Here is a 25,893-nt window from a genome sequence, read left to right on the forward strand (position 1 = left end):
TGTGCTCTGGTGGATTATTCTAAGACAGAATCAGAAAAACAGTAATGCTACTTTGTCAGAGAATTTTGGTCAGAGCTCACAGCAGCCACCTCTTCTGCCTGTCTATTCATAGGTAGTGTCCTAGCCATGGAAATGACATTTCCTTTTCTTGAAACTAGTCAGAAACTTTTAAATAGATCTTCAGCTCTATTTAACAATGTGCTYATAAGCATTATTTAATGGCTGTGTTTAACTGGTAGGTGACTATTCCTGTTACATGCSGAAAGGCTACAGCAGAGGCAACAGAAACACTCCACTTCTTCCACATAGCAAATTCTCCTATACTTTTTTTTAAGCATTCTGCCAAGACAGGTGATGCAATTACACCACTACATTTGTTATCCACACAGCTACTTATTTGCCATGAGGGCCAGCTGTCAGTCAAGCCTACCTGTCAACACCTACACTGCTAGGGACAYGCTGGTGCAGCTGGGCAGCTGCTCYTTGCTGCCTCCAGAAGGGACAGCACTTCCAGCACAGGGGTATCTCTGAAAGAGGCAAGTGATGGGAGAGAGGATAGCACAGCACATGGCAGTAAAGTGTGGGGTTACAGACACGGCTCTCTGTAAATTCGTCCTGTATGTGGCAGTGTGACCAGTGGGTACCCAACTGCAGCAACACAGATTTTGGCTTGCTGATCTGAAGACGAGCCCAAAGCAGATCATAGCCTTGGCTTGCATCCAGGTGACTTTTGCCATTTTCCAAACCCAAAAGAAATGGGAAAAGCACAATGAACAGCGCTGTATGTGAGATAACCTGCTTTGCAAGCAGACAGACCTGTACATCACTTTAACAGGTTTTGTCAGATGAAAGAAGGAAAGGTGAATGGACTAAAAACCTCTTTCTCCCATTTAGTACAGTCCCTGTGCATGACCTGCAGGCTGACCCAGGCTTCTGYTGTCCAGGTTTCTGCCAGGCTCACTCCACTCCTGCAGCTTGCACAGCACCAATGATAACACATCTGCATTAGAACTCTACAGGCCTGATTTGCATTTCTATTTTCTTTTGCCAGTCAACATCAGCTGCCAAAGCAGGGCCTGTAAACCTAATTACACCCCTTTGCTAGATTGCCTCATTCTTAAAATATGCCATGAAGTAATATATGATAGAAATTACTGGGAAGGGGGAGGACAACTGCATGTGGAAAGGAAATTAATTTATATAAAATGTAATCAATTTCCAGAATAATTTGTAGTTAACTCTGGTATAGCTTCATGTACTTAATTTCTAAAAACATTACAAATGGATTCTATTCCTATTCATATATTGTGGGAGATCTTATGTATTGGGGAGTGCCCAAAATAACAGTGTGCATGTTATTTTTTTAATGATACAGTCGTTAATGGCGAAGCAGGGCAGAGTTCCTACTGAGCTGAGTATGCTAACATGTTAAGAACAACAAAAACACACCATGGGATGTATGGTTGCCCTAAGTCTAATGCTCCAATCCAGTAAAGATCTCCTTATCTGTTTTAGCTGAGCAGAGCACAGTCATTGTGTCATTGACAACAGAGTGCAAAACAGAGAGCAGGTGCTCGTATTCTTGCAGCATTGAGGCCAAAGGCAGAAGAAAATATTACTYAATTTTACTCGAAGAGTACTGAGATAAAGCACTATTCACTCACCTCATCTAGGTCCCCAAGTACCTGCCTAGACTTTGCCACTTGAGAGTCCCGTGAGTTAGGTGTATAGTTCTAAGTACCTTACTGAGACAAAGGATGCTGCCAAATGTTGCATGGAAATTCTGTGCTGAAGTCAAGCCTTGACTCTTGAACTGAAAACCATTCTGCCTTGTTACAGAGCACAGCAAGGGCTGGAGAGTGAAGCTCAGCTAACAGACTCACAAAAACTGCAGGGGAGAGATTTTGTCTTTCTTTTGATGATTTTGGAACAATCATTTGACAGRCAGCTTGTCAAAATGTAACTTACAAAGATGACACATATACAACAGCACACTCAAATCAGGGAGAGCTACACTGCAAAAAMCCCRAAGCAGCTGAAGATACACCTGCACGCTCCTCTGYGCTTCCCACTGCRCCCCCACCCCAGAAAGCACATTTGYCWTCTGCAGCAGAGCCAGAGAKGCAGCCAGGCTGTGGGGAGTGATGCTGGGGTGAGCAGGACAACGTACCGTTCAGCTGCTGGCATGCGGCCACCTGGCTGGGCTTCAGCACAAACTGGCACTGCAGCTCCTGGGGCAGCTGCTCCGTCAAGAAAGGGCCCTGAAGCTGCCTGGGGCAKGCACAGTGCTTTGATCCGTGGGGCATAGCATCACGAATGTGGCTCATTTTTATTCCAAAGGGATATTCATGTCCTGTTCAAAGAGAAATCATAATAATCTCTGTTGGATTGACTGGAGACTTGCAAAACTCCATCTGCCCTGGAGGAAAAGCAGATTTTGCTCACTGGCCTGCAGCAGTTTCTCAGTAATCTAAAAATTGATGTTTTTCTCTATAKCTGCACAGGCATAAATCATATACTGGCAGATAGGGAGTTACTATGTTTGGTGTAGTTAAACAGATGTAAAAGCAAAATCACATCTATTACAGCTGTATCACATAAAAACCCACCAGAAAAAAATACATGTGACTATTTCCCAATTTAGTGTTTACTCTTTCTACTGCTCTCATTATGGCACTGAAAGTTTAGGTATTGATTGCTTGTATCACTCTGGAGAGAAATGAGATTTTGGGAGCAGTCACGTCCAATTTTTCTGAACATGCAAACCAAATAATCCAGTGCGGAAGTGATCTTCCCTCCCTTAACATGTTAAGTGCAACAGCCATCAGCTCAGTCAAATGAGACACAATTATGGCTCCTGTRTGAGGCTGAAACAGGAAGGAAATGTTAATCACAGGGCTGATGCAAATGAGCTATGCTTGGCTTTAACCAACATCTTTGGGGACTACACAGAGGCAATTAATTTCTGGAAGAGCTTTCAGGAATGCCACCGGAAAGATGTTTTTCAGACTTGTCTAAAGACCTGGCAGATGAAATACATTAAATGTGGGTGCAATGCTAAGATGCTTTAGTTCGCTTGCAGTTAGACTTGAACAAGAAGAGAGTGGAAGAGATGTTGAGATTATCGGCAGCACGAAGATGTGACACAGTCCAACTCTGCTTCTGATATGCACCTATGGTAAAAGTTGGCCTTATCTCATAAACCTTCTCATAGTATCAAGAATAGCATCACTTTCATGTCAGATTCTTCTTTTCCAAGGATTCTAACTTGAATTTGCATTGAGAGAGAGTCAATTAGAAAGGCCTTTCCCATTTCTGAATTCTCTGGCTCTATGCTTAAAGCTGTGGATGTGATTTGATCTGAAGAAGATACACAATAACAGTCATAAAGCCAAAGTCTGGTATGTTTCAAAGGCAAAACAGTTTGCACTTTCTATAAGGTGCGAGTYAGATATTTTATAAATATTAATGTTGTCTGATTTCAGAGGAGCATTTGTAGCTAAGACTGMTTTGAGAAGCAATACTAGGATTTACTAGGATTAGATTTGCAGGAGAAAAAAAACATAAAATACACCATTTTTTCTTGTTCTAATCATCCGCAAACTCATACAGCACAAGTAATGCTGGGCTTCCACAGGGATAATGGGAAGGGATTTGTTCTTAGTGAACCATGGGACAAAATCAAATCACTCCAYCCAATCACTTCGGAGATTTGAGTTGATTCCTGGTCCTGAAATGTTTTGAAAAGCATTTTAGAAAGTGAATGAGCACCAACTTGCTCCTAATCAGCCAACATGAGAAATACAGGATTGGAAAAGACCCCTTGAATCAGCGGAGTTGTGGAAGAACAGAGCATTTCTGAAAACTCTGCTGAGTTTTGCTGACGCGGGGAGTAAACAATGCTCTGGAGGTATAGGAAGAAATATGGTRAAGCTGGACCAGCTCTAGAACACGAGCTGAGTAGAGAGGCCAACTCTGCAGAAAGGCTGGGGCTCATAGGGCAGAAATAAATGAACTTCTTCAACCTCTTAGTGACACAAGCAGACAATTGCTCTTCAAAACAAAGGATMAGCATTTCACTAGCTCCCCAAACAGGCAAACTTGCGTGACAGGGAAGTAAGAGAAAAAACAGGAAAAACAAAACAAAAGAGGAAACTGCATTTCAGTCTYCTCTCTATTTCTTGCTTCCTACAGCAGTACTAACTCAGTGAATATAAAAAAAMCCACAATGTTGACAACTTACCAATGAGAGGGTAAGGAGCATGTTCTCTTCCTGAAATCACCCATAGTTTGTAGTCTTTTTCAGAGCCCTTTGAAAACAAAATTAAGAGTAAGTTTGTCAGCCATTAAGGAAAGGTTCACATAAGGTTTCTCACAATATAAGGATAGTTTGCACCTTGCTAGCAGGGCCAAAGGAATTCCCTTTACTTCTTCAGTGACCAAGTCTGCCACTAGCAAAATTCCTGCAGTGTSCCTGTCTTTTGCAATGCGGCTTATGAGACCTGGGTTCAGCTCTGAGCAGTGAGAGGTGCTGGAGCCCATCATTTCTGAAGGAAAAGGAGGTTTACCCTGATTCTTTCTCTCAAACAGGAGTGCCCCCTGGCAGCAAAGGGATAGATGTCAGAGCCCACTTCACCCTGGTGGCACTGATCAGCACCCAGCATGGAGGAGAGGCAGCTCTGATGCTCCAGAGCGAGGCCAGCTAAGCAGCACAAGGAGGAGAACCTGCTGTGGAGCCTGTCAAGGACAGCAGGCAGGCTGGGTGACATGTGGTGACCCTTCAGCTTCCTCCCAAGTACCACGGTAATCACATCCCCTGGCACACTGACACCCCAGGCCTCACACCTGAGAACTCTGCTGTGCCATCTCTCCAGTTTTTCTACATCTCTAAGCAGGAGGAGCTCAGGCTCATGAGCCAGTGTGAGCTCATGAGCCATGGGCATCCTGTGACTGGAGTGCAGGGCAGGACCACCTTCACCTTCACCTTCACCCACTCTAATGATGCCAAGACTGGGATGGCAGCCTCGGGCTCCTGGCACTCAGTGCTGCCCCAAAATCTCATTGTAGGGCTGCTGTCAGCCTTTCTGTGCAGCCCTTTTGTGTGGAAGGGCCTGGGACTGCTGGATGGTGTTTCAAGACTACTGAGCCCTCTTTAAAATGTACAGCAGAGAGAATAAATTTATAACAAAAGACACGATTTTCAAAAGATTGGGAATGTGATTATTTTGGAGAAAAGCTATGAAAACCTCTCATTTAAATCAAATCAAATTAAAGTATATTCTAAATATTGCCTTTAGCATAAAAGTACAATGGTGTAGTTTAACTGAAGAAAGAGCAGTAATCATTTCAGATATAATGGTAAGACAACAGAAATAAAAAGAACGACATTTAATAAAAATCAATCTCAGGACAAAAGAAAATAGAAAGTGGATAAATACACTGCATTAAGAGTGATCTATTTTACCATAATTCCCTTTTCAGTGACATAAATGAATCAGGATAATTAAAATCTAAAAGTTTACTGACTACAAAAGGTGATGAATACCTCACAACAGCATTTATTTACCTCTAAAGTTAAATCCTACCTCTTTTTAAACAGATTTGCCTACTATCCTTCATTATCTGAGCCTCCACCTAGCATCCCTAAGGCTTTTGAGATTCTTCCTACTTGCTGCATGCACCTGATATAACGCTGATACACCCAAGGAAGCCTTTGCAGTTTGCTCTCTGACTGACAGAGCTTTCTGGCCCGTATTAACACTGCTGTTTAGTCAGCTAGCAGGGGGCAGAAGGAAAATAAATAGGCTTTGGAGACATCTCTGACGCCTCAGGGCAAGCAGCCAAGAGCAAATAAATACAGCTGAAGAGCACAAAAAAGGGTATTTGCTTTTCCTTTCATATATATATATGAAAGGGCTCAATGCTGTGAAGGGGAAGCAGGGGAAAGGGAGAGCCAGTAAGTGCAGTTCCTGGAGGCAGACTGCTCATCTCTGACTGCAAATGCTGTCTTTTATGGCTTTATGAGGCCACTTGTCAGGATAAATGTGGCTGTCCCAGAAAAGTCAGCAAGTGTACTTACAAAGCTGGGAAACCCAAGGCCCTTCTTTCTGCCCCACTTGGTAATTTGGAACAGATGATCAATGCTATTTTGCACGAGCTAGCTATCATTTTACCAGATAAACCACAGAGGAAAAAACCCTGATGTGTTAAACCAGAGTGAACTCAGCCAAAGTAATAGCCCCATTAATCACACAATATGTGAAATGTAGTTTTTATAACTGCCATAGAAAAGTCATGGAGCTCCTTTGAAGTGGCTCTCTGGACAGAAATAAAAAACATTGATACAGCACATAAGGCAGAGCTTCTTAACAGTCAGAACAATCCTACCAGAGAGTTGGGTGTTTGATTGATATGCACACTACAGCTTAATTTATTTAGCTTGTTTGATTTTATTGCTAATCTCATGATGTGCCTCTAATGAAAAAAAGGCTTTCTGTCATAAAGAAGCAGTGAAAAAATGTAGTATATTGCTTGGGCAAATAATTCTGCAGGCAAAATTTTACATCTTTCAGATGGCTTTCAATTCTTTTTCCACTTGAAATAAAAATGTAAAAAGGAGGAAAAGGTTGATTGTAACACATACAAAAGAACACAAAGTTGAAACCCAACCAGCTCCCCTTCTTGCTAATCTCAAACGAAGTATTCTCTGTACATACTACTATTTTCATGGTTTTTCTATAGACAAAGTGAGGAAGTGCAAACAACACCCATAAAATGGGTAAAAATGAACCACATCACAATAAAGACTTGCACCTGCAATATCATTTAGTCTCCTGATTTTTGGTGCAGACCAGGGGAGACAATTTGCAATTAAAATCTTAGTTTTAACTCACATCTTATCCTTTTCACCTTGCAATCCCTCTATCAACTCCAGAGATTCCTTAATTAARTGGACTACTGGATTCTGAGCCAGAGTCACAGCCCTGGTGTAAATGGGATATCTGAGCTSTAACAAGATGGGGAGACACAAACTGCGGTACCTGGGAAATGCCAAGCTAGCAGAAAAGACCCCTGCATTAAAATATATCCCTGTATAAATAAGGGATAATGGATGCTGGGGAAGGCAAATTCTGAGGTTACTCCAGCTTTTGCTGTGAGTCTCCAGAAGCCCCAGGGAAGAGTAACAGTGGCATTTTGCTCATCATATTTGATTCTCCATACTCAGGGCTATGGTAAGGAAAGACTTGTCAGATTCCATGTGATGAGATCAACATATGCATCAAGAGAAAAACATTTTAAAACATCTTGTTACCCAAACAGCAGGCTGATAGACCATCAAAAAGCTGTCATCCAGGAGCTTCTGTATGATCATTGGTATTGGTTAGAGCCATGTTGTGAAACACAGTAAGAGAACCAGCATTTTGTCCCTGGCACTGATTCACTACTGCACCTGAGGCACTTTGTTCTCTGGTTTAGAGCAAAGGAAGCCAGCTGAGGCAGTACTGGATCAGTGGGGATCACTGCATCTATCTAGTACACTACCCTGCATTATTGCAAGTTCTGTAAAAGCCTTTTTCCAAGACAGTTTCAGGACACTGTTTAAACTGGGTGCATTCAGAGTCCACGCAATCACTTAGCTACATTCGTAACTCCAAAGGTCCCTGGATATTTAGAGTACCTGTTTTGGACACTTGCGAGCAGTACAGTCTGGGGACACAGCTGATCATGCATGTTTGCAAACTTTGAAACCAACAACAGGCAGACCAGCAGGTTTCTCATTCATAGTGAAGGATGCAAAATGAGCTCTCTCCAACTCTTACCTCTTGTGTCACAGTATCTCCTCTTAAGCATCAGCAAAAGAGATTTTAAAAGCAACTTGAAACATGACTGATCCCTTACAGGGATGAGAGGCTTATTCAAAACTTTTCAGGCACTTGTTAATCTCTGGAGGACTATATGCTAAGAAGGCACTTCTACTCCATTGCAACAACTGCTATGTTAAAGGATGTAATTAATGTTCATATCCTTAAACTTGGAAAAAGTACAAGATTTGATTGTTAAAAATGACTACAAAAAAGACTCATTAAAATTGGTGCAAGTACTTACATCAATTCCCAGCTGCTGCAGGGCCATCAGAATTACATCATTTGCTGTATCAACATTTGTTACACTTAAGGTTTTTGACTGTGAAGAGAAAAAAGGAGACAAGGAAAGTGGCATTAAAAGTTTAGGTTTCCAAAGAGTATCTGAAGTGCAGTAGCTCTGCATAATTCATTGTTAGAAAAAATGAGACTATCCTGTTAAAATTTTACTTGATAAATAAATTATACYACATAGATAAAGGTCCAGCTGTCTGAGACCAAGGTTTGATTCCTTTGTTTTGTCACGTACTTTCTGTATTTGTTTCCTTGCTTCCCCAACAGCTCCATCAGAAGAGAGAGTGTTATGATTACTGGGGACATGACTTCCCCATTAAAATATGCAAGAACTCAGAACCACTAACTGCACTTTTAGACAATGCATAAGGGAAACATAATGGTTTGATTAATTTAAAAGCATGCGAGTTTCCTTTGAAAAAATGAAACATTTCAGTTAGTGTTTTTCAGTGCTGTATCAATTGTTAATTTCTGTCCTTTTCAACTGAAGATCTCCCTGGTAAGAAAGTATTGAACACAGGCTGTTCATCCCTGTAACCTTTCCCACATCCTATATAGATTTCTCAGCACTAGATTTGGCTTAGTACCAGAAGCACTTCCTCTTGGTAATGTTCCATCCAATTAAAATGCTACCGCTCCAGCATCCTCCAGAATCTRCTGACAGGCAGTTTGGAAAAGCATGGAGCAGCAAAGACACCACTTTCTAACCAACTATGGTGACCAGAAYAAAGTGCCGAGCTCTTTGCCAGCCCAAGTGCCACTGTGAACAGGCACCCGAGTGACATTTCAGCACCTGCTGCCTGGCACCACTGCTGCTCCTGCAYTGCTGGGCAGTGCTCTGTAGCTCAGCTCCACAGGTTGCTCCAATGCTTGCAGCTCCACACCCATGCTGGCCTCACTTTCCAGCCAGCTCCCACACACCAAGCAMAAGTCACTAAACCCTCATTAGAGGCACGCTGGCTTGGCTCTGCCAACAGGACTACMCAGCTTGTGGATTGCAGCTGGTTCACAGCCAGACCAAACCCCCAGCAGAACAAAGGCAAGCCCACTGCAACAAACCACCCAGGCATACCTATGGCCCAAAGAAGGGAAGGCAGCAGAGCTGGGATGTAGATTTTTACTGCCGGTCTCAATACAGTTTGCCATATCCTGATACCTTGCATAGAATGTCAATTTTATGCTGGCCATAAGATGCTYAGGTAAAACAACTCCCTGACATTTTGCATTTAAAAAAGATCTGAGCTGTACATTTGTGTAAGTCCCTGACAGTAACAAGCTGCCATGGCAATAAAAGGAAAGTAGTCAAAATACTATGTATCTTGCTGCAGGACAGATCTGAACACTCATACCATAAAAAATTTAACATTTGCCTGCAGCAATGACATCTGGTTCTCAGGAGTAGGTCAGCACATTTGCATAAGTTTTGCTCTTGGTTATAATATAGTTTGTGCTTTGTGTTCAGCCTTCCCTACTGTCCAAAATTGAAATAATTCTTGGGCATCTCCAGCTGCTGTAGGACAGGAACCACAGCACCATAAGAACTATTTGCATCACAGAATTTCCATCTGTTCCTCCTCTGTTTTATTACTGATAATATCTAGACTACAATGTGTCGTTCCTAGGACCATCAGTATCAAGAGACCACATTTGGCACACGAGCTACTTACAGCTAAGGAGAAAAGACATTGGAAAAAAACACAACAAACTCTGGAACAATACTGCAGCAACTGAGTGCAAGTATGATTTATAGACTTTTACATCTCTGCAGACCTTGACCTGCAGTCATGCATTTGAACTGTCAGAATTATTGGTACTGTTTATTAACTTTTGTCTTAGCAACCTGTCAGTTCCATCATTCTTTACCTTAATAATGATATTCTGTGGAAAAAAAGAAGGCAGACTGCTTTATGCTTTTACGTAAATACAGAATTCTAAATGTAGATTCACTGCTGGGCAAAAACATCCAGTGAAATCTAACTTCTGTGAAAATTTCTCATGCCCTTGCTCATACTCATTAGGATTCTGAACTCAAAATACAGATATCACAAGCACAGATAGAAAGAAAAGACAAATGTATAAGAAGCAGAACGAATGGATTATCACTGAATGCTAGGGTGTCACTGTGGAACTGGCCACATACAAGAATTTAGCTTAAATTGGTTAAAATTTATGTAGTCAAAAAGGCACAAATCACCCTATGGGTGACCTTCCTTTACCATTTACTCTTTGTCCATAAATTTACCAACATCAATTATCTGATGAATAACATGCTTAAGGCAAATTCAGGGTGCTCTTATACACTGCTTTACTGGCTTACAATCATTACGAACAACAAAATAGACTGCAATTTTGCAGAATTCAATGAAGGCAGCTGTGGGTWTAGATAAGTTTTACAAGCAAAAAAAGGGAACATTGTACTGGCATTTCTGAAGATGCTTATGYACAAATTCTGCTAGAAGTGTTTCTTGGGACTTCACACTGTACGGTCTTTAGTTCATGTGCCAGAACTAGTATTTCTTACCAAGCACACTGTCTTTAGAACGGAAATCATGTACTAAACACAGCGAACAAACATTTCAGGGTTGTCTATGCCAAGTCTTTTCATGGGGCCGAAGCCTTAAAAGAGAATGAAAACGAAAGGAACCCCCTCAATATCCAGAGGATTTGCAGGTGAACAGCACTCATAGGTGATGCGGATTTAGACCCCTGTTTAGCTCAAGAACACTTACGTATGCACAAGCTCCCACGTCCTTTGCAATTATCGTCAGAGGAATGCTTTTRGGGTTGTCTTTTTCCTTCTCTTCTCTTATTCGACTGACAAAGCAAGTATAAAACAAGTTAATTTTTAATATTGCAAACAAAAATAGCAAGTCAGAGATTTATATGGCAATCAAGCTGTAACTTGGTAAGAAGGAGATTGTTTGCAGATGTACTGCAGTAGAAAGATCTCCAAGGACAAGAAAGCACCCAGCAGTATCTGGAARAGATGCTGACTTGTGGCCCCCAGTAAATGCTCTGTTGTGCTGAAGTTCACTGTACAAGTGAGAGTAAGCAGCAGAGAAAGTGAACAGAAAAAATTMAGCTAAAATTACCCATAATTGTGATGCCTCAGTCTGCACTAAAGACTCTTACTGGAATCAGTTATATCAGTACAGACCAGTTCAAAGGACTGAACAAGAGAACAGTGAATTGGAAATCATCYCAGCAAGGATGATTTAAACAACTCAGGTACTCTGAAGAATCAGATAAAGACACAAACCTCAACCAGAWGAACTGGGTGACCAGCAAACAGAACCATCACTAGTAGTTTTCTGCCCAAACACTGAATGAAGTAAGACAGCTCTATTTATGCAAACCCTCCCACCATACCCTCCAGCTTGGGGCATGCTTTTTTGACAACAAAATACAGCCAACCTTGAGCAACAGACAGGTTAGAGCAGAGGTCCCTGAGCTGGGCTTGCTTAAATGCCATCACCATGGAAAGAGCTCCAGGCTCAACTAGAGCCATGACAGCAGAGGCTCCTGCTGCTGTATTGGGACGGAACAATGTCTGATWGGAATTACTCTGAGGGAGAAGACATGAGATTTTTTTTTTTCTCAACATCACTTTGAAAGAGCTTATCAATCATAATGGCACAGGCACCACAGCTTGGGAATTACTGGTCTACACTGGGACTCTTTCCATTGTCTTTAAAGACCATATAATAAAGTACCTTTGCAAAAATGACAGCCATRTTTCCTTTTGTTCTGCAGACCTGAAAAAATTAAAGAAATTAATTTTAATTTTAAAATTAAAAACAAATCAGCCATCATTCTAATATCAAAGCAGTTCATGTACAAGCCACAGTGGAATGGACTGTTTCTTGATTGCAACTTCATAAATATGCACAAAAACTAAAATATTTATCCAGATTTGAATGAAAAGTCTGCTTCCCTGCAAAGTCAACTGAAAAACCTGCCATGRAGATCAAAAGCCCCAGTTAACAGTTTTTGCCACAGAAGGTAAAGCTTTACCAGTGAATTTAGTAGGAAATGGGTTGRGTTCTGAAAGTAATGTCCAAGTAGAAGAGGAGGGCACTTTCAAAAAAGAGTTAATTCAAAAGTTTAAAGGTGTTTCCTCAGGTACACCTTGGACTTCTTTCCACTTTCACTATTCTAATTATCTTCTTATTTRTTACTTGTTTTAACAGCACATCACAAAGTACATATAAGCCTATTGTACTTAGTAGGGTTTAACTTTGGACATTTTAAGGCTTATCTCAATTATCTTTATCTCMTTTGTACACTTCCAAGGATACAAAGCTGTCCAGTTAAATGCAGCTAGTAATAGTTCAAGGAATCTAACCWAATTTTGCTTCAACTTAAGATCTTGATTTAAATCCTGTCCCAGATGGAGTAACTGCTATTCTCACTGCWGCTTTTGCAAATCAAGTTCTTCAAATTTCCAGAGCAGGCATTTAGGGAGCTACAAACCCAYTCAATGATGCTGTGAGAGAAATGCACATAGTGTTACAAATACACAAATGTTACAAATATGATTCTGATTTGATTGTTTCAGTTCTGCTGGACAGACATCCATGGACTCACACATGGCACTTTAGACACTTCTGTGCACCTCCAGACATAAAATAATTTCACTTCTGTAAAATCACTGACTTTTTTTGACTGAAGCTATTGCTTTCCTATTCAGCTACTTTCRGATATCTATAAAGGATCACATGCTCTCTTTAGATCAAAGCTCCTGTTTATTGGTAAGATTTCAATTAAAAAACAATCGAAAATTTCACCTTTATTTCAGGATTATTAAGTGTAAAAAACATAAACAGCACAACCAGCTCCAGCGAGTGCAGTTTGTAGACAACAGTCTCCCTAGGTATGGACAATGTGACATAGAAATTAAGCTGGATACTTCAGCTTCTGCCCTGTGTGTATAAAGAAGAAAATGTATTTTCCAAGACCCAGGCAAATTACTGTGGCTACGCAGCTGGGATTCAGAGGGATCGTGTCCTCCCTCATCCAGAGTGACAAAAGAGCACTCCTGCTGAGATTAAAATTAGCCTAATCACTGAAATTACCTCTATAGCCCTTAGACATCCTACAGTCAATGCTGCAAAGACAGACCGAAAATTTTTCTATTCAAATTCAGAGATTCTGCTTTAAGAGGAATTTTCACATTTTATCTGGCACAATTAAGTTGAAAAGAGAAAYAGGACAAGGTCAGTATTTCACTGTATGTTCCCTGCTACTTCTAATACATGGTCTTCTGTTTAAAATTGTCTTATCAGAATRTCTTTGATCCTTTCATTAGCTCGGCTGTTTAATATTTGTAGTTCATCTTCTTAATCAGCCAAGCTGTTTGTCAAGTTATACAAAAAAAAAGGTAATTTCCAAGAAAAGCTTGCAGGACAGAAAGTGCTTTGCCAAATCACGTATTTTCTCAATTTTTAAAATTATAAGCAAGATGGAAGATAAGGTACAGAGGGCAACTTGTTCAGAGCAGTAGAAGGAATTGGTTTAAGAATCAGCAAGTTCCTGCTCCCCATGTTCACTGGTGTTGAAATGAATCGGTGATAGRCTCATTACCTGTCAGCCTAAAAACATTTACATAACTTGGTAAATAAAACAGATCTCAATTCTTACCTGAAATTTGCCACACAGTTTGTTGTGGGCCAGCCCAAAACAAAGGACCTTTCTGGATCTGTGCTCCCTTCACAGACTTCTTCTGTACAAAATGCTGTCCACATCTCACAGAGACGTGCTTGGCACTTTAGTTTGAAATGAGAGTGTGACCTGAGGACAGAAATTCACAGGTATGTCACACACATGCAAATGCAGAAGGCAGATTAAACAGCTACAGTTTTTCCTCCTTCAGACACATGTGAGGCTTGCACTGGAGCTTACAGAACCACTCCTGCTTCAGTTAAAGAAAATGTTTTATYGAGTTGCAAACAAAAAGATACCAATTTCTCATTTAAATAGGATCAACAGATCTCTTATTTGTGGGAGAAACAGATTGCTGGTGGCATCCCTGGACATCTCCCTTCTTGGGGTAAAACTATCCATGTCTAGAGTTCCCCTCCAAATCTCACCATGAGGCAAAGATTGCCATTTGTATTTGACTCTCCTTTCAGTGACTTTAATGACATTGAGGAGTTCACAGTACAGTTCTATTGCTTAGCCCTAGAGTCAAAAATTATRAGTTGAAGCAGTGACAACTAGGCCAGAGCAAATGGAGCAAACCCGAAGAAAGAACAAGCAGAAAATTGTCATTTGAGTTAACTACAGCACAGGTCACCACACAGCCTTCATAAACTATTTACATGGTAGCTTTAGGGCCACATCACTTGGAGAATGATTAGTGCTCTATAAATAAATATGCCTGGTAAGCTGTTTCTTAGAGCTTTGGCACACATGGACTACCTTCCCTGAGATTAGTCTTGTTTACAAGGTATTTGATTTAGGACAGACTGAACTAATACAATCTGAAAACAGTAAGGTACTTGAACYTTGTGGCGTTAGAGAGGACATAGATGAACCTGGCTGGTCTGAGGTTTCCAGCTGACATTGATGTGGTTGGATAGTGCAGCAAATTCAGAGGAAGGTCAAGGAAGAACCATCAGTGCATATCAAACCTAAGGCTATGGTGTCTCCTGATCCATTGAACATTTCATCTCTCTGAATTACGTTTTGTTATCCAATCAAAGCAAAACTTAAAAGTACAGGAGCTTATTTCAACATTCTTGCTTGTTAGCAAATCAGTTCATGATGCAACAAGTAAGGTCTGTCAAGAATACAAAAGTAACTGTATTGTGAATGACCATAGAATGAACTGTGAAAATGTAGATTTACAAAAAAAATACAGCTGTGAACTTAATGTAGATGTTAATAAGTGGATGTCTGGTCTGACTCCAACAAATCAATCTGTTGACCCTCCTCCTCAACTTCTGTTTGCCATTACCCAGCACAGTGAAAACTCTATAAGCTGTTTCACTTTTTTAACATTTACAATCCATAAAGCAAGACTCCTACAGTGCCAGTGGCAGCTATCAGCAGGGTGTTGGCAGAAACACAAGGATGTTCTCCAATAATGATGTACATTGCATGATGTACATTCTTCCCCTGTTTGCTATGCCTAGTCAGAGCTTTCAGCTATTATCAGTATTCAAGTGGCCTGGTTTCCAGAGGCACTGAAACAGTAGCCTCCATTAACATCTAAAGAGCCTGAAGTATAATTTTATCCYTATCTGCCATATCCTTTATGCAACCCATGGCTTCTCAGCATTTGTGAAGAAGTCTTCTACTTAAGTGTGAAAACATTACCTTTAGAAATKAATATATCATTGCTGACAGAGGAAGCAGCATGACAGAACATTTAGAAAATRGGTAGAGTTACAACCTAATGAGTATTATATATTTTTTAAGCAGTCCCCTAGCAAATGCTACTGTCAAAATCAGGCAGATCCCAAATCCACTCAAATCAACAGAAAAATGAACCCCATCGTTGTAGATATTGACACACCCCAAGTTATAGCACCTCTGCAGAGTACACACAGTTCCTTTTGCTTACAACTGCATACCTTGCAGCCAATAACAGATGGAAGATTAATTTCTCTCTAGATTTGCTAATCTCCTTAACAGAACCCTCTGACAAAAGCATTTATGGATCTACTACGACACTGCTACCATAATTCCATGTGTGCACTCAGCCATTAATTTCTATGCCAGCCACATTGGAAAAATACCTATAAAAGGTACGTATACAAAAAATACCCTTAAAATGCGTATGTATGCAGGTGCACATTGGAAAGGAGAAAAAGGAAACCCTTTCTCTGTGTCTCCCACACAAAAACTTACGTGAGACACCTTTCTTCACTGAACTGACAGATCCTTGAAATATTTACTCTGCCAAACAAAATACACTCTCCATAAGATATATAAAAGAGAGTRTAACTTTGGTTTAGTGGGAAAAGCTCTGTCAAGCAGTTCGTTTGACTTAATCCTCACATCAAGGTAGTGAAGGACAGGGCAGCAGAGGAGCACAGCATGGGAGTATCATTCCTGTGGTATAAAGCATCATCAGAAAACATAGTTTATGTTTCAGAAATTATTAGAAAGTACAAAGAATGAACCCACAGGGCCCTTGTCCAAAGTCRTACATGGACGAGTTGTGGAGAGGACTTACTCCTCACAAATTTCAATGGGAGCAATGCCAATATTTTGCCTTTAAGCAGGAGCTCAGTGCTGTACAAATAGTTTGCTCAGCAAGCTCAGAGGGCACAAGACAMCTATTCTCTTCAGGAAAAGCTTGTACCCATTTGCTGATCATACAAAGCCTGATTGTACATGAGCTCCATTTGTACAGCGACTGGTCACCTGCAGCTGAGCTGACACCAGCACAGGGCCCAGCTGTATGGAAGATATCTTATGGGTTCATATACCCCAAGCTGAAAAACTATTTAAGACAGAATTATTCACAAGGAATAATTCTGAAGTTAAGTCAGATTCAACTGTATCATTAATTCTGTCTTAGTCTTACTGCTTTGACACTGTACCAGCTATTAAAAGGTCAATTAAAGGCAGCAGTCATGGCCACATAGCAATACACACACTCAGGCTTTCCTTCTAGGAGTCGGCATTGGCATTTTAGWGTGAGACAGCTTTAAAAATGCTGATTTTTAAGTAGTATTCATTAGTGACAGCTCTGATGCTTTAATTGCTGACAGGGCAGCTGTAGAGAGAACATCCCAATTAGTTCTTCAAAATACATGAAGTAAAATCACTCAAAATACTATTTTTACCATTTCTAGCAAAGACTTGCTCTCCTCCCTTTTTTTCACACGCAAAAGCACAAATTGTTCTCTTCCACCTTTTTTAAACATTGTATCTCTTCACCAGATTAAATCACATGCTGTAAGAGCTGTTATTACTCCCTGGGGACCGGATTTTTGTGCGGTTACACCAACCATTGCTTTCCTATGCAAATAGTCCCATTGGGACCCAGCCAAACCTGCAGTAATGTGCAGCTCAGCCTGGGGCTGTAACACAGCTTCTGCTCAGCRGGCTGACCAGGGAGGAGGGGTTTATCCATCCTTATTATACTCTTCTACAATTTAAGAGCTAAGCTAGTGTACCATGCCCACTGATAAGTCACTGGACAGAGTGAGAGACCCCCAAGAGCATGAATCCCCTCACCCACTATAGACACTCCTTCCGCACAGGTGATTTTGCCACAGTAAGAAGCTGGTTCTACCTCAGTGACTATAAGAGGAACCCAGAAACCTAGGTAAGTTGCAAATATTTCACATTTTACAGCTAAAATTAGGTGAGGTGAATTCCATCCTAAACAAGCAGCAATCAAAAATCAATACAGTAACAATGCTGCTACTGATACAGCTGGTAGAATACCAAGATTTCCCCTAAATACCCTTATGCTCCCCATCCCCCCATAAAGGAACACGTTTTGTGTAAAACATCCTCTGTGTTGTCACACCACATCAAGTGAGGGAGTTCAGCTGGGGGGGTWATGTTTACTATGTGGGATTCAAACAGCCACAGCTCAGATTTCTACAGAAAACACRGATTTCTTCTGGCTTTTCCCAGAAGCCCTTGAAACAATTGCTTAAGCGAAACGACACATTGCAAAAGCCCAGGATTCACATTGGGATTGCCCACCCTGTGAAACCACAACACAGTGCCTAATAGAGATTGAAGCGACATCAGGATTTTTTATTATTATTTTTCCATAACCCATAACAACAAGTGAAAGCACTCTCTAAARTTGCCTTAAACCACAAACGCTGCATGAAACTGGAATGCTAGACACAGCTTGTAAATGTGATTTAATTGTGAATGGTAGAGTGAACAATCAGAGTTCAACAGCAAGCCTGATTACACATGAATACTACCCAGACTGCTCAGCATTGCTTCCCCCTCCCCATGCTCCTTCTGGCACAGGACAACCTACAGAGACAGACACTGCAGTGCTGCCTGCATCTCTCTTTTTATACAGCTGCCCATCACTGGAGTGTATCAAAGCAGCTTCCAGGTAAGGGTTAAGACCTCTAACCCCTCTACAACACAACTACAAGTGCTGTGCAAAGCCCAATGGACTGAAGACAACCTGTCTAAAATAAAAAGTTGAAGGAAGCACATTGGACACAGCTGAGAACCAATGAGTCTTTTGTGACAGWGCACTCCCAAAGCAGAGAAGGTGACATAAAACTAGAAATATATCAAAGAATATCTGATACTTCCAGGTGCCTGAAGAGGTCAAAATAAAATGTTTCCTTATGATTTAGGGAAGATTTGCTACTAAAAATGCATTCTGGAAATTCATGATACATTCCACTGAAGAAAAGGTCTGCTCTCCAGAAGCAGTGCCTGAGGGGCCATACTCACTTGGACTTGGCAACAACCAGAAGGTCAGTGAAGAGGAAAAGGTGTCTCTCCTGGGTTTGCAAACTCGTCTTCAGCTGCACGTGGCCATCCAGGATGAATGACCGGTTGTGGCATATGAAAGACTGCACAAGGGGCCATGCCTCTGGGCTGATGGGGGACAAGCAGCCTTCCCTGGAAAAGGACAAAAATGGAATAAAGGAAAACAAATCAGCTCTTGGCTGTGAATGCAAACCACACAGTGACTTCCCATACCTGCTGCTAAAAAGTAATTTACTTCACCACATTTCACTAAAAAGTGAGAGGGACTTAGCGGATAATTCAGTCGGATTCTAACACAAAATCTGTTAGGCACTGTCCTCACTGCAACTTTTACATTTAGCAAAGGACAATCATTTAGACATAGCCCTCCCCATTTTACCTATTTGTATTTGCTTCCCTTTGTCTTRAAGTTTTAAAGAAAATATTGCATATTCTGTAGGCTCTCCAGAGAGATGACACATATGCATGATGAACAGGTAACTGCACATCACTTTGATCAGGATAGGACTCATATTCAAGGTTAAAAGCCATTTTTATAAATTATTCAGAACCACGCACAAACATAAGGTGCAACTGAACTTTGCCAGAGACAGACCATGTACTAGCTGCACTAGGGTGCCCAGCCTTTCTCTCTCCCACCACACAACCCACAAGCACTGGAGTAAGCTCCTGATGAAGGGCTTGGTTCTGTGGCTGGAGCACAGCTATGCTCATCGGAGGCTGCTGGGTAATCCAAACCCAAGCCTATGGGGGAAATACCAGGCTCTCTCCTAGAAGAGATGACTCTGATCTTTTCTAAGGAGGTATTGAGTAAACTGCAGCCCAAAGTTCTCTCAAACTCTCMTAATCTAACTATTCTACACATATCTACAAGTATCTGAATAGTTATTGAAGCAGAAACAGATTTTCTCTAGCATGGTGCTCAGTTTACTCACCCAGATGGCACATCGCTAGTTTCTGAGCCTTGCTCTAACAAATGTTCATTTATAAGGAGCCAAACCAAACGAATGTGAGGGTCTCAGAGGAGGACACTCCTCTAGGGTACCATGGTAGCAGGTCAGGCTCTCCTTTGGAAAACCAGAGGCATGGCTTCAAGTTCTCTCTCTCTCTCAGTTCAGAGAACTGAACCTGGATCTCCTATACCCTGGTGTACCTTAAATAATGAATTTCTGGATTAAATCCAGGAACCATCAGTATCTTTCTCATTATTTTAAAATCCAACTTTTCAATTACTTGCTTTCCCAAGAGATGCCTCCAAATTTCCCTCTGGCAAAACAAATCAGTTCAATTTTTATTCAAATGTATTTACTTATTTTTTTCTTGTTAAAAAAAATTAAGTTAACACTTAAGCAGGATCACTTAAGCTTGGTAAGGACAAGCTGAAGGGAACAGTTTTGCAGTTCTAGTTCATTCCTGGTCCCACTGGAATGGATGACAAACATATAATGACTTTTCTCGGAGTGGAAATGGAGCTTCTACAGTGAAAGTCACAAAACAAATGGTAGGGAAATGAAAGAAAACAAGAGCAAGCAGAGTAAACCTTCAAAGAAGGTCATAAACCTTCTTGTCCTCTCTTAGAGCCTGGATGAATCATGACCCTCCTCTCCTTGGTACTTGTGGCTGGATTATGCAGGAAATAATTTAGGAAATCCGACAGCTGGGAGAGAAAGGATAAGCTCTGAGATTGGCCTACATTAGCAGGACACACTTTCACAGACGTRTAAGGAGCTGGTGAGGATCTCTACCTGCTGGGAAGAACCTTGTTTGGCCTTGGATTCCCCTTTCTGCCTGGGAACTTTGAGTTTTTAACTTATTTCAACTTATTTTATCTTAAACTGTGTCTTTATCTTGTCTTTCATTACCTACCCCTTCAGGTAAGGGAGAAAGACTTACAGAATGAATAATGCAAACCTAAGTTATTTGATCATTCCTGAGCAGAAGTGGTGTCCAGGACTGTGGARGTTATAGCAGAGGGAGGAGTTTGGTCCAGCATAACAGGGATACACACTGTGTGGCCAGTAACAGGAGCCAGGGGAACAACAAGCACCTCTCCTACCCCACCACTCCCACGGGATTAGAAATGGCCAACTCACCAGTTCATCCATGAGGTTAGGTAATGGGACTACACTTCAKTAGGTAACTGGGACATTTCATTAACTCCCTAGCAGCATTTGGCACAGAAACTTAGGCAGAAATCAGGAATGCTGTTGAGTCCACATGTGCGACAGCCAYGCATGGCCCTTACCTCAAAGACTGAATCAGGGATATGGTCACTTGTATTTGAACCTAGAAACAACAATAGCRAAGAAAACCCTTTCCATGTTACACTGCTGCAAGCAAATTGGCAGAAGCATTCTTACAGTCATAGGACCCAGSTTTTATGTCTCCATATGGGCAATTCGATTTGATTACTCCTGTTTGTACATTTTCTACATCATGACTCATAAACCCAGGAGCTTCTCAAATTAAACTAMGCAAAATCTTTGTCACCTAGGCACACAAATGAAGGTATAGCAGGCTTAGTAATGCCAGCAGGGTCAAGCCAATTGAACTGCCTTTTGAGCCAGTACCTTTCAAGCACATGTGCCATTTGAACTCTAATAAGCACTTTTACATACTCTAGTATTAGATCTTACCCGATAAGCCTTACTTAAACAAAACAAAAGGAGTGCCAATGTTTTCTTCAAAATGGAAAAAACATCAGAGCCATTAATTCAGCCAGAATCTTCTAATGTCCAGGAAGAAGGAACATGGAGGAAATTCATGTCAGCAGTGACAAAAATGTCTTTCGGAAAGCAGACATTRATCCTCTCAATTAATGTTCCATTGTTACAAGACATGAATGAAACCCAAGTGTTGTTACMTTGAGGAAAATGCAGATCAGCAGTATCCTCAGGCATAGGGATTTGTATGAGAGAGGTTATTTTTGCAGCTCAGATTTTAACGGCTCAATGATTTTTCTGGCCATTAGACAGGTCTAACTTTGAAAAAGTGTTAAGTACATRAATGCTGATTCTTCTAAAATTCCTTTCAACAGAATTAGACAACACTCAGRTCAAGATGATTTCTGATATAAATAAAAAATAAAAGTCAGTGATGTAGGATTCTCTCTGCCCTCCCTGTATTTTCCTAAAAATYCCTTTATGATTAACATATGTAAATATCCCACACAGTAACATCTTTCCATTTTGGCAGTCAAAAAAGCTGTCATCTAGGTTTGTTAAGAAGGAACTGTGAACTGATTCCTAAAAGATGGGGTTAGATGGGGATCCTGTAGAGCCAGCAATCAGTCATGTTCCACTTTGTGAGGAAACAAGACTGACACTACTGTTTCAATGGCATTGCCATTATCAAACTCTAGTCTTCAGTGAACTTCTTTTTTCCAAAAGCACTATTTTGGGGGTCTGAAACTTCCATGTGGGATTTTGAATAGGGAGGAAATTTTGTAATTTGAGGATATTGACAGAGATATTCACGTGCTATGCAGAAAAATACTAAAATCAGTGTACTGGATGAAATTAGCAGAAAGGGAATTGAAGATTTCTCTTTGGGCATTTCCAGAATATAAATTTTTATACTATTACATTTTAAATTGATCAAAATAGGCATTTTGTGCCCATTCAAAAGACACAATGATTTAAAGACCTCTTTGATTTTGTAGGTGAAAYGTATGAGGGTGAAATCTACAGCAGYCAGCCAAATACTGAAAAACACGTTTCAGCTTAATTCAGTATGAAAGTAAACATCAGTGCTCACTTCACTGATCCTGTATTTACCAGAAACCACAGAAACACACAAAATACTTCTTCCACCTGCACAGCTTCCTTGGGGTTTCCAATAAAACTGATACCTGAATGGCATTACCCACAAAATGTTTATTCTTGGTGTTTATGGAGATGTCAGCCTTATCTCTGTGTGTTGTGAAAACAATGAAAAAAATTATACTTTTTGAAGGACAGCTTAACGGTCTATGTTAAGTGGTTACTAAATCCATGATCCAAATGTCTTGTATGCCATTAGGAAGCTTTCCCCTGATTTTAGTTGATGATGACTTCAGCCTGTCACTGATTTATATTAAGCTCTAAGACGCCTCAGGGGAACAATTTGTTCCAAGGTAGCTAAGCTGGAATAAGCTGTTGCAGGTATCTCAGCTATATGACATCCCTCTCACAGACTGCTCATGCTCCATCCTAAACCTCACCCCATTGTTTTGACTATTGTTCTCTGTGCTGATGATCKCTCTGCAGCCACAGAAGTCAATTTCCTCTTATGATGCAGCACCAGTGCTCTTCACATGACTGATACSTATTGAAATAAAATGCCATTTCTCTTTTCAACCTCTGAAGTCCTTCTCAAGAGGTAGGTGAGAAATTCACCTTTCATTAGCAGAGCAGTAAAACCAGCCACGTGCGARGCTGCACTTGGTCTGTCAAACACATATGTAATAACTTTCCAAATTCCTCTTACAGTTGAACAACTTGGCCTACACTCATTTCACAAATATGTACTGTAACTATAAACCCCACATGCCTCCACTGGTGCTGAAGCTCAAATAAGGACCAGAAGCTCTTTCCAGTTTTCATACRATCAATCAYAGAAACATAGAATATCCTGAGGTGGAAGGGACCCACGAGATCCATTCAGTCATTGAGTCCCAGGACAGCTTGGGTTAGAATAGACCTTTAAAGGTCATCTAGTCCAATATCTCTCCAATGGGCAGGGACAGGTTCCACTACATTGCATTGCTCTGAGCCCCAACCAATGTGATCTTGAATCTTTCTGGGCRTGGGGTACCTGAACACATCTCAAGGAAACCTTTCTTACTGGCCACTTTTAGGTACTGGAAGGCTGCTCTGAGGTCTCCCCAGAGCTCTTCTCCTGGCTGAACAGTTCCAAATCTCTCAGCCTTTTTTCTTATGAGAGGTGTTCCATCCTTCCAGTAATCTTCATGGCTCTCCTCTCCCTGCTCAAGAGGTTCATGTCCTTTCTGTGCTGAAGACTTCAGAATGGGACACAGAACTCCAGRTGGGGTCTCACCAGAGTGGAGTATAGGAGAATCCCCTTCCTAGACCTGCTGCCCACGCTTCTTTGGATGCACTCCAGCACATGGCTGACCCTCCCRGCTGCCAAGCACTGCTGACTCATGTCCAACTTGTCACTGACCAGCACTCCCCAGATCCATTTCCCCTGGGCTGYTCCCCAGCATCTCACTCCCTAGTCAGTCTGTACATCCAGAGYTGCCCCATCCCAGGTGCAGAATCCAGCACTTGCCCTTGTTRAACTTCATACAGTTGGTGATTGCCCATGTCACTGTTTTGCCYAGGTCTCTCTGCAGGGCCTCCCTGCCTTCCAGGGAGTCAACAGCTCCCCYARTTTGGTGTCWTCAGCAAACCAMTGTAAGTGTACTGCCAGTCCTGTGTCCAAGTCATTAAGGAAGACACTGRAGAGGATTGGCCTACACACATAGAGCATGCAGCTTGTGGCATAAATCTAACCTTGTTTGGTTACAGGCTAGACAGACCACCAAGCAGAGCACCTGCTAATCTTACYCACAGTGTTCAGAGACAACAGACTTATTTTGTATATCCCAAAGCCATCCAGTTTTAGATGGCTTCAAAGAATCAGCAATTTATCTTGTAGGAGTAATAAAGCCAATGAACTTTCAACTTCATTGTCTCTCAGTRAAGCATTTACTTTACCATCACTGAGACACAGCTTTGGGCTAGAGCAGCCCACTGAGAGAAGCAGGACCTACTCACATCCTTTCAAGGCTAATGAAAGCAGCAGCTATCTGCACAGTAAGAAATGTCTACAGTTCAGCCCACAATACAGATTTTTGCCAATATGGATTATCAGTCAGGGAAAATATGTCATTTGTGACCAGCAGACATACTCTCAAAAGCAAGTCTGATCTAGAAGGTAAGTTCCTCCACTTTCTTAATAGAGCTTATATTAGAAATCAGGTAAAAATACTTGCACTTCTTTTCTGTGCCTCCTACTCCCTTAAGCTCCTAAAAAGTCCTATGAGAAGGAACCTCACAAGCAGCTTAATAGATGCTTTCTTTGTATTTTTGCTAATGATGCAAGACCTGCCAACTGGAGCTTGGAAACCAAGATATTTTACTGCTGAAAATCCTTTAACACATCAGACATATTACCCACACTGTGTAGCTATAGGGTGTTTTGCATTCAAGATAATTAATAAGGTAGTGAGAACAATTCTTTAACTAAGCAAAAACAAAGAGCTCCAATTTGGTGTGCAAGAGCTTGCTAAATAAGGATAAATAAGGTGGAACAAAAAACCTAACCAAATCTGTAATGCAGCAGTGAGTACTGATTCACATTGCAGCATTCCTTATAGTGCCCCAACGTGCATGTTAAGATTTCGGGACTTCAACAAACATAAAATTTCATCATCAAGGCTAATCTGGATATGACTTGAAGGTATTCAAGCCAACCTGACAAAATCATGCCAGACTTTGCCAAAATAATCACACAAAACAGATCATTGCATTCTGTACACTAAGAGAGAAGAGTGAAAAACWAAATGAAAGAAGAGCTTTTCTTGTACACTGAAAACAGCTGCCCATGCTTGGGCCTGAACCTTCCATGGGACAATGGAGATAGTCCTGTACATGCTTCTGATTAATTTAGTTTCTATCATGCAGGCAGCTTATTAAAGCATATATGGCTTGAAGAGTCACTCCTTAGGCTAGAATGGGCATGAAGAGAATTTGCCAGTGAGGGGCTTTGCCTTTGAAGAACAGTTAAAGAACAAACAAAGCCCTGTGTAGGTGCTTGATCATTTCCTGAAACCAGCTGTGGACAGAAAAGGGAAGAAACAGGGAGATTMAACACAGTACACCACAATAATGCTATCTGTCTGGAACTGTCCTTTTCACATGGCTTCTATCCTGGCACAAACTACCTATAGATGGAGTAAGCAGCTGAAAACAGGAATGCCCATCTCCCACARCTTGCTCAGTCCAGCCTGCTCCAGCCCCACTGTTCAGCATGACCATGTTGACAAGTTCTGTTGGCCTCAGGGATGAGCATTCACAGCTCCCATTGCCATGAACAAGGTAACACACAGACAAGGCTCACCCACACGGAGCAATCTGCAGCTCAGAGCCCTATTTAGACAGGCAGCTATATATAGCTATAGATACATAGAGAGATAGAGAYAGAAAATCCTCTGCATTTTTAAAGGCGCTAACTGCTCCTTTCTCTCACTGCCTCCGAACCACAACCAGCGCCCTTAGCAAATCACCCACAAGCTCAGCACCTGCTCACTTCAAAT

General features: G+C 41.2%; 1 protein-coding gene across 1 annotated transcript in view; it reads right to left on the reverse strand.

The window, feature by feature from the left end:
• ARHGAP20 (Rho GTPase activating protein 20) overlaps positions 1 to 25,893 on the reverse strand; it is a 58,667-nt gene that overhangs the window by 12,505 nt on the left and 20,269 nt on the right. Inside the window, exons 3-9 of the mRNA XM_057368478.1 lie at positions 18,555 to 18,725; positions 13,797 to 13,946; positions 11,870 to 11,911; positions 10,886 to 10,970; positions 8,107 to 8,184; positions 4,244 to 4,310; positions 2,171 to 2,353 (exon numbers count right to left, since the gene is read on the reverse strand). Coding sequence (XP_057224461.1) covers positions 2,171 to 2,353; positions 4,244 to 4,310; positions 8,107 to 8,184; positions 10,886 to 10,970; positions 11,870 to 11,911; positions 13,797 to 13,946; positions 18,555 to 18,725 — 776 coding nt within the window. The remainder of the gene's footprint in view (positions 1 to 2,170; positions 2,354 to 4,243; positions 4,311 to 8,106; positions 8,185 to 10,885; positions 10,971 to 11,869; positions 11,912 to 13,796; positions 13,947 to 18,554; positions 18,726 to 25,893) is intronic.

Source organism: Malurus melanocephalus, unplaced genomic scaffold, assembly GCF_030028575.1.
Source record: "Malurus melanocephalus ecotype Western Australia unplaced genomic scaffold, MMel_1.1 scaffold_93, whole genome shotgun sequence".
Taxonomy (NCBI): domain Eukaryota; kingdom Metazoa; phylum Chordata; class Aves; order Passeriformes; family Maluridae; genus Malurus; species Malurus melanocephalus.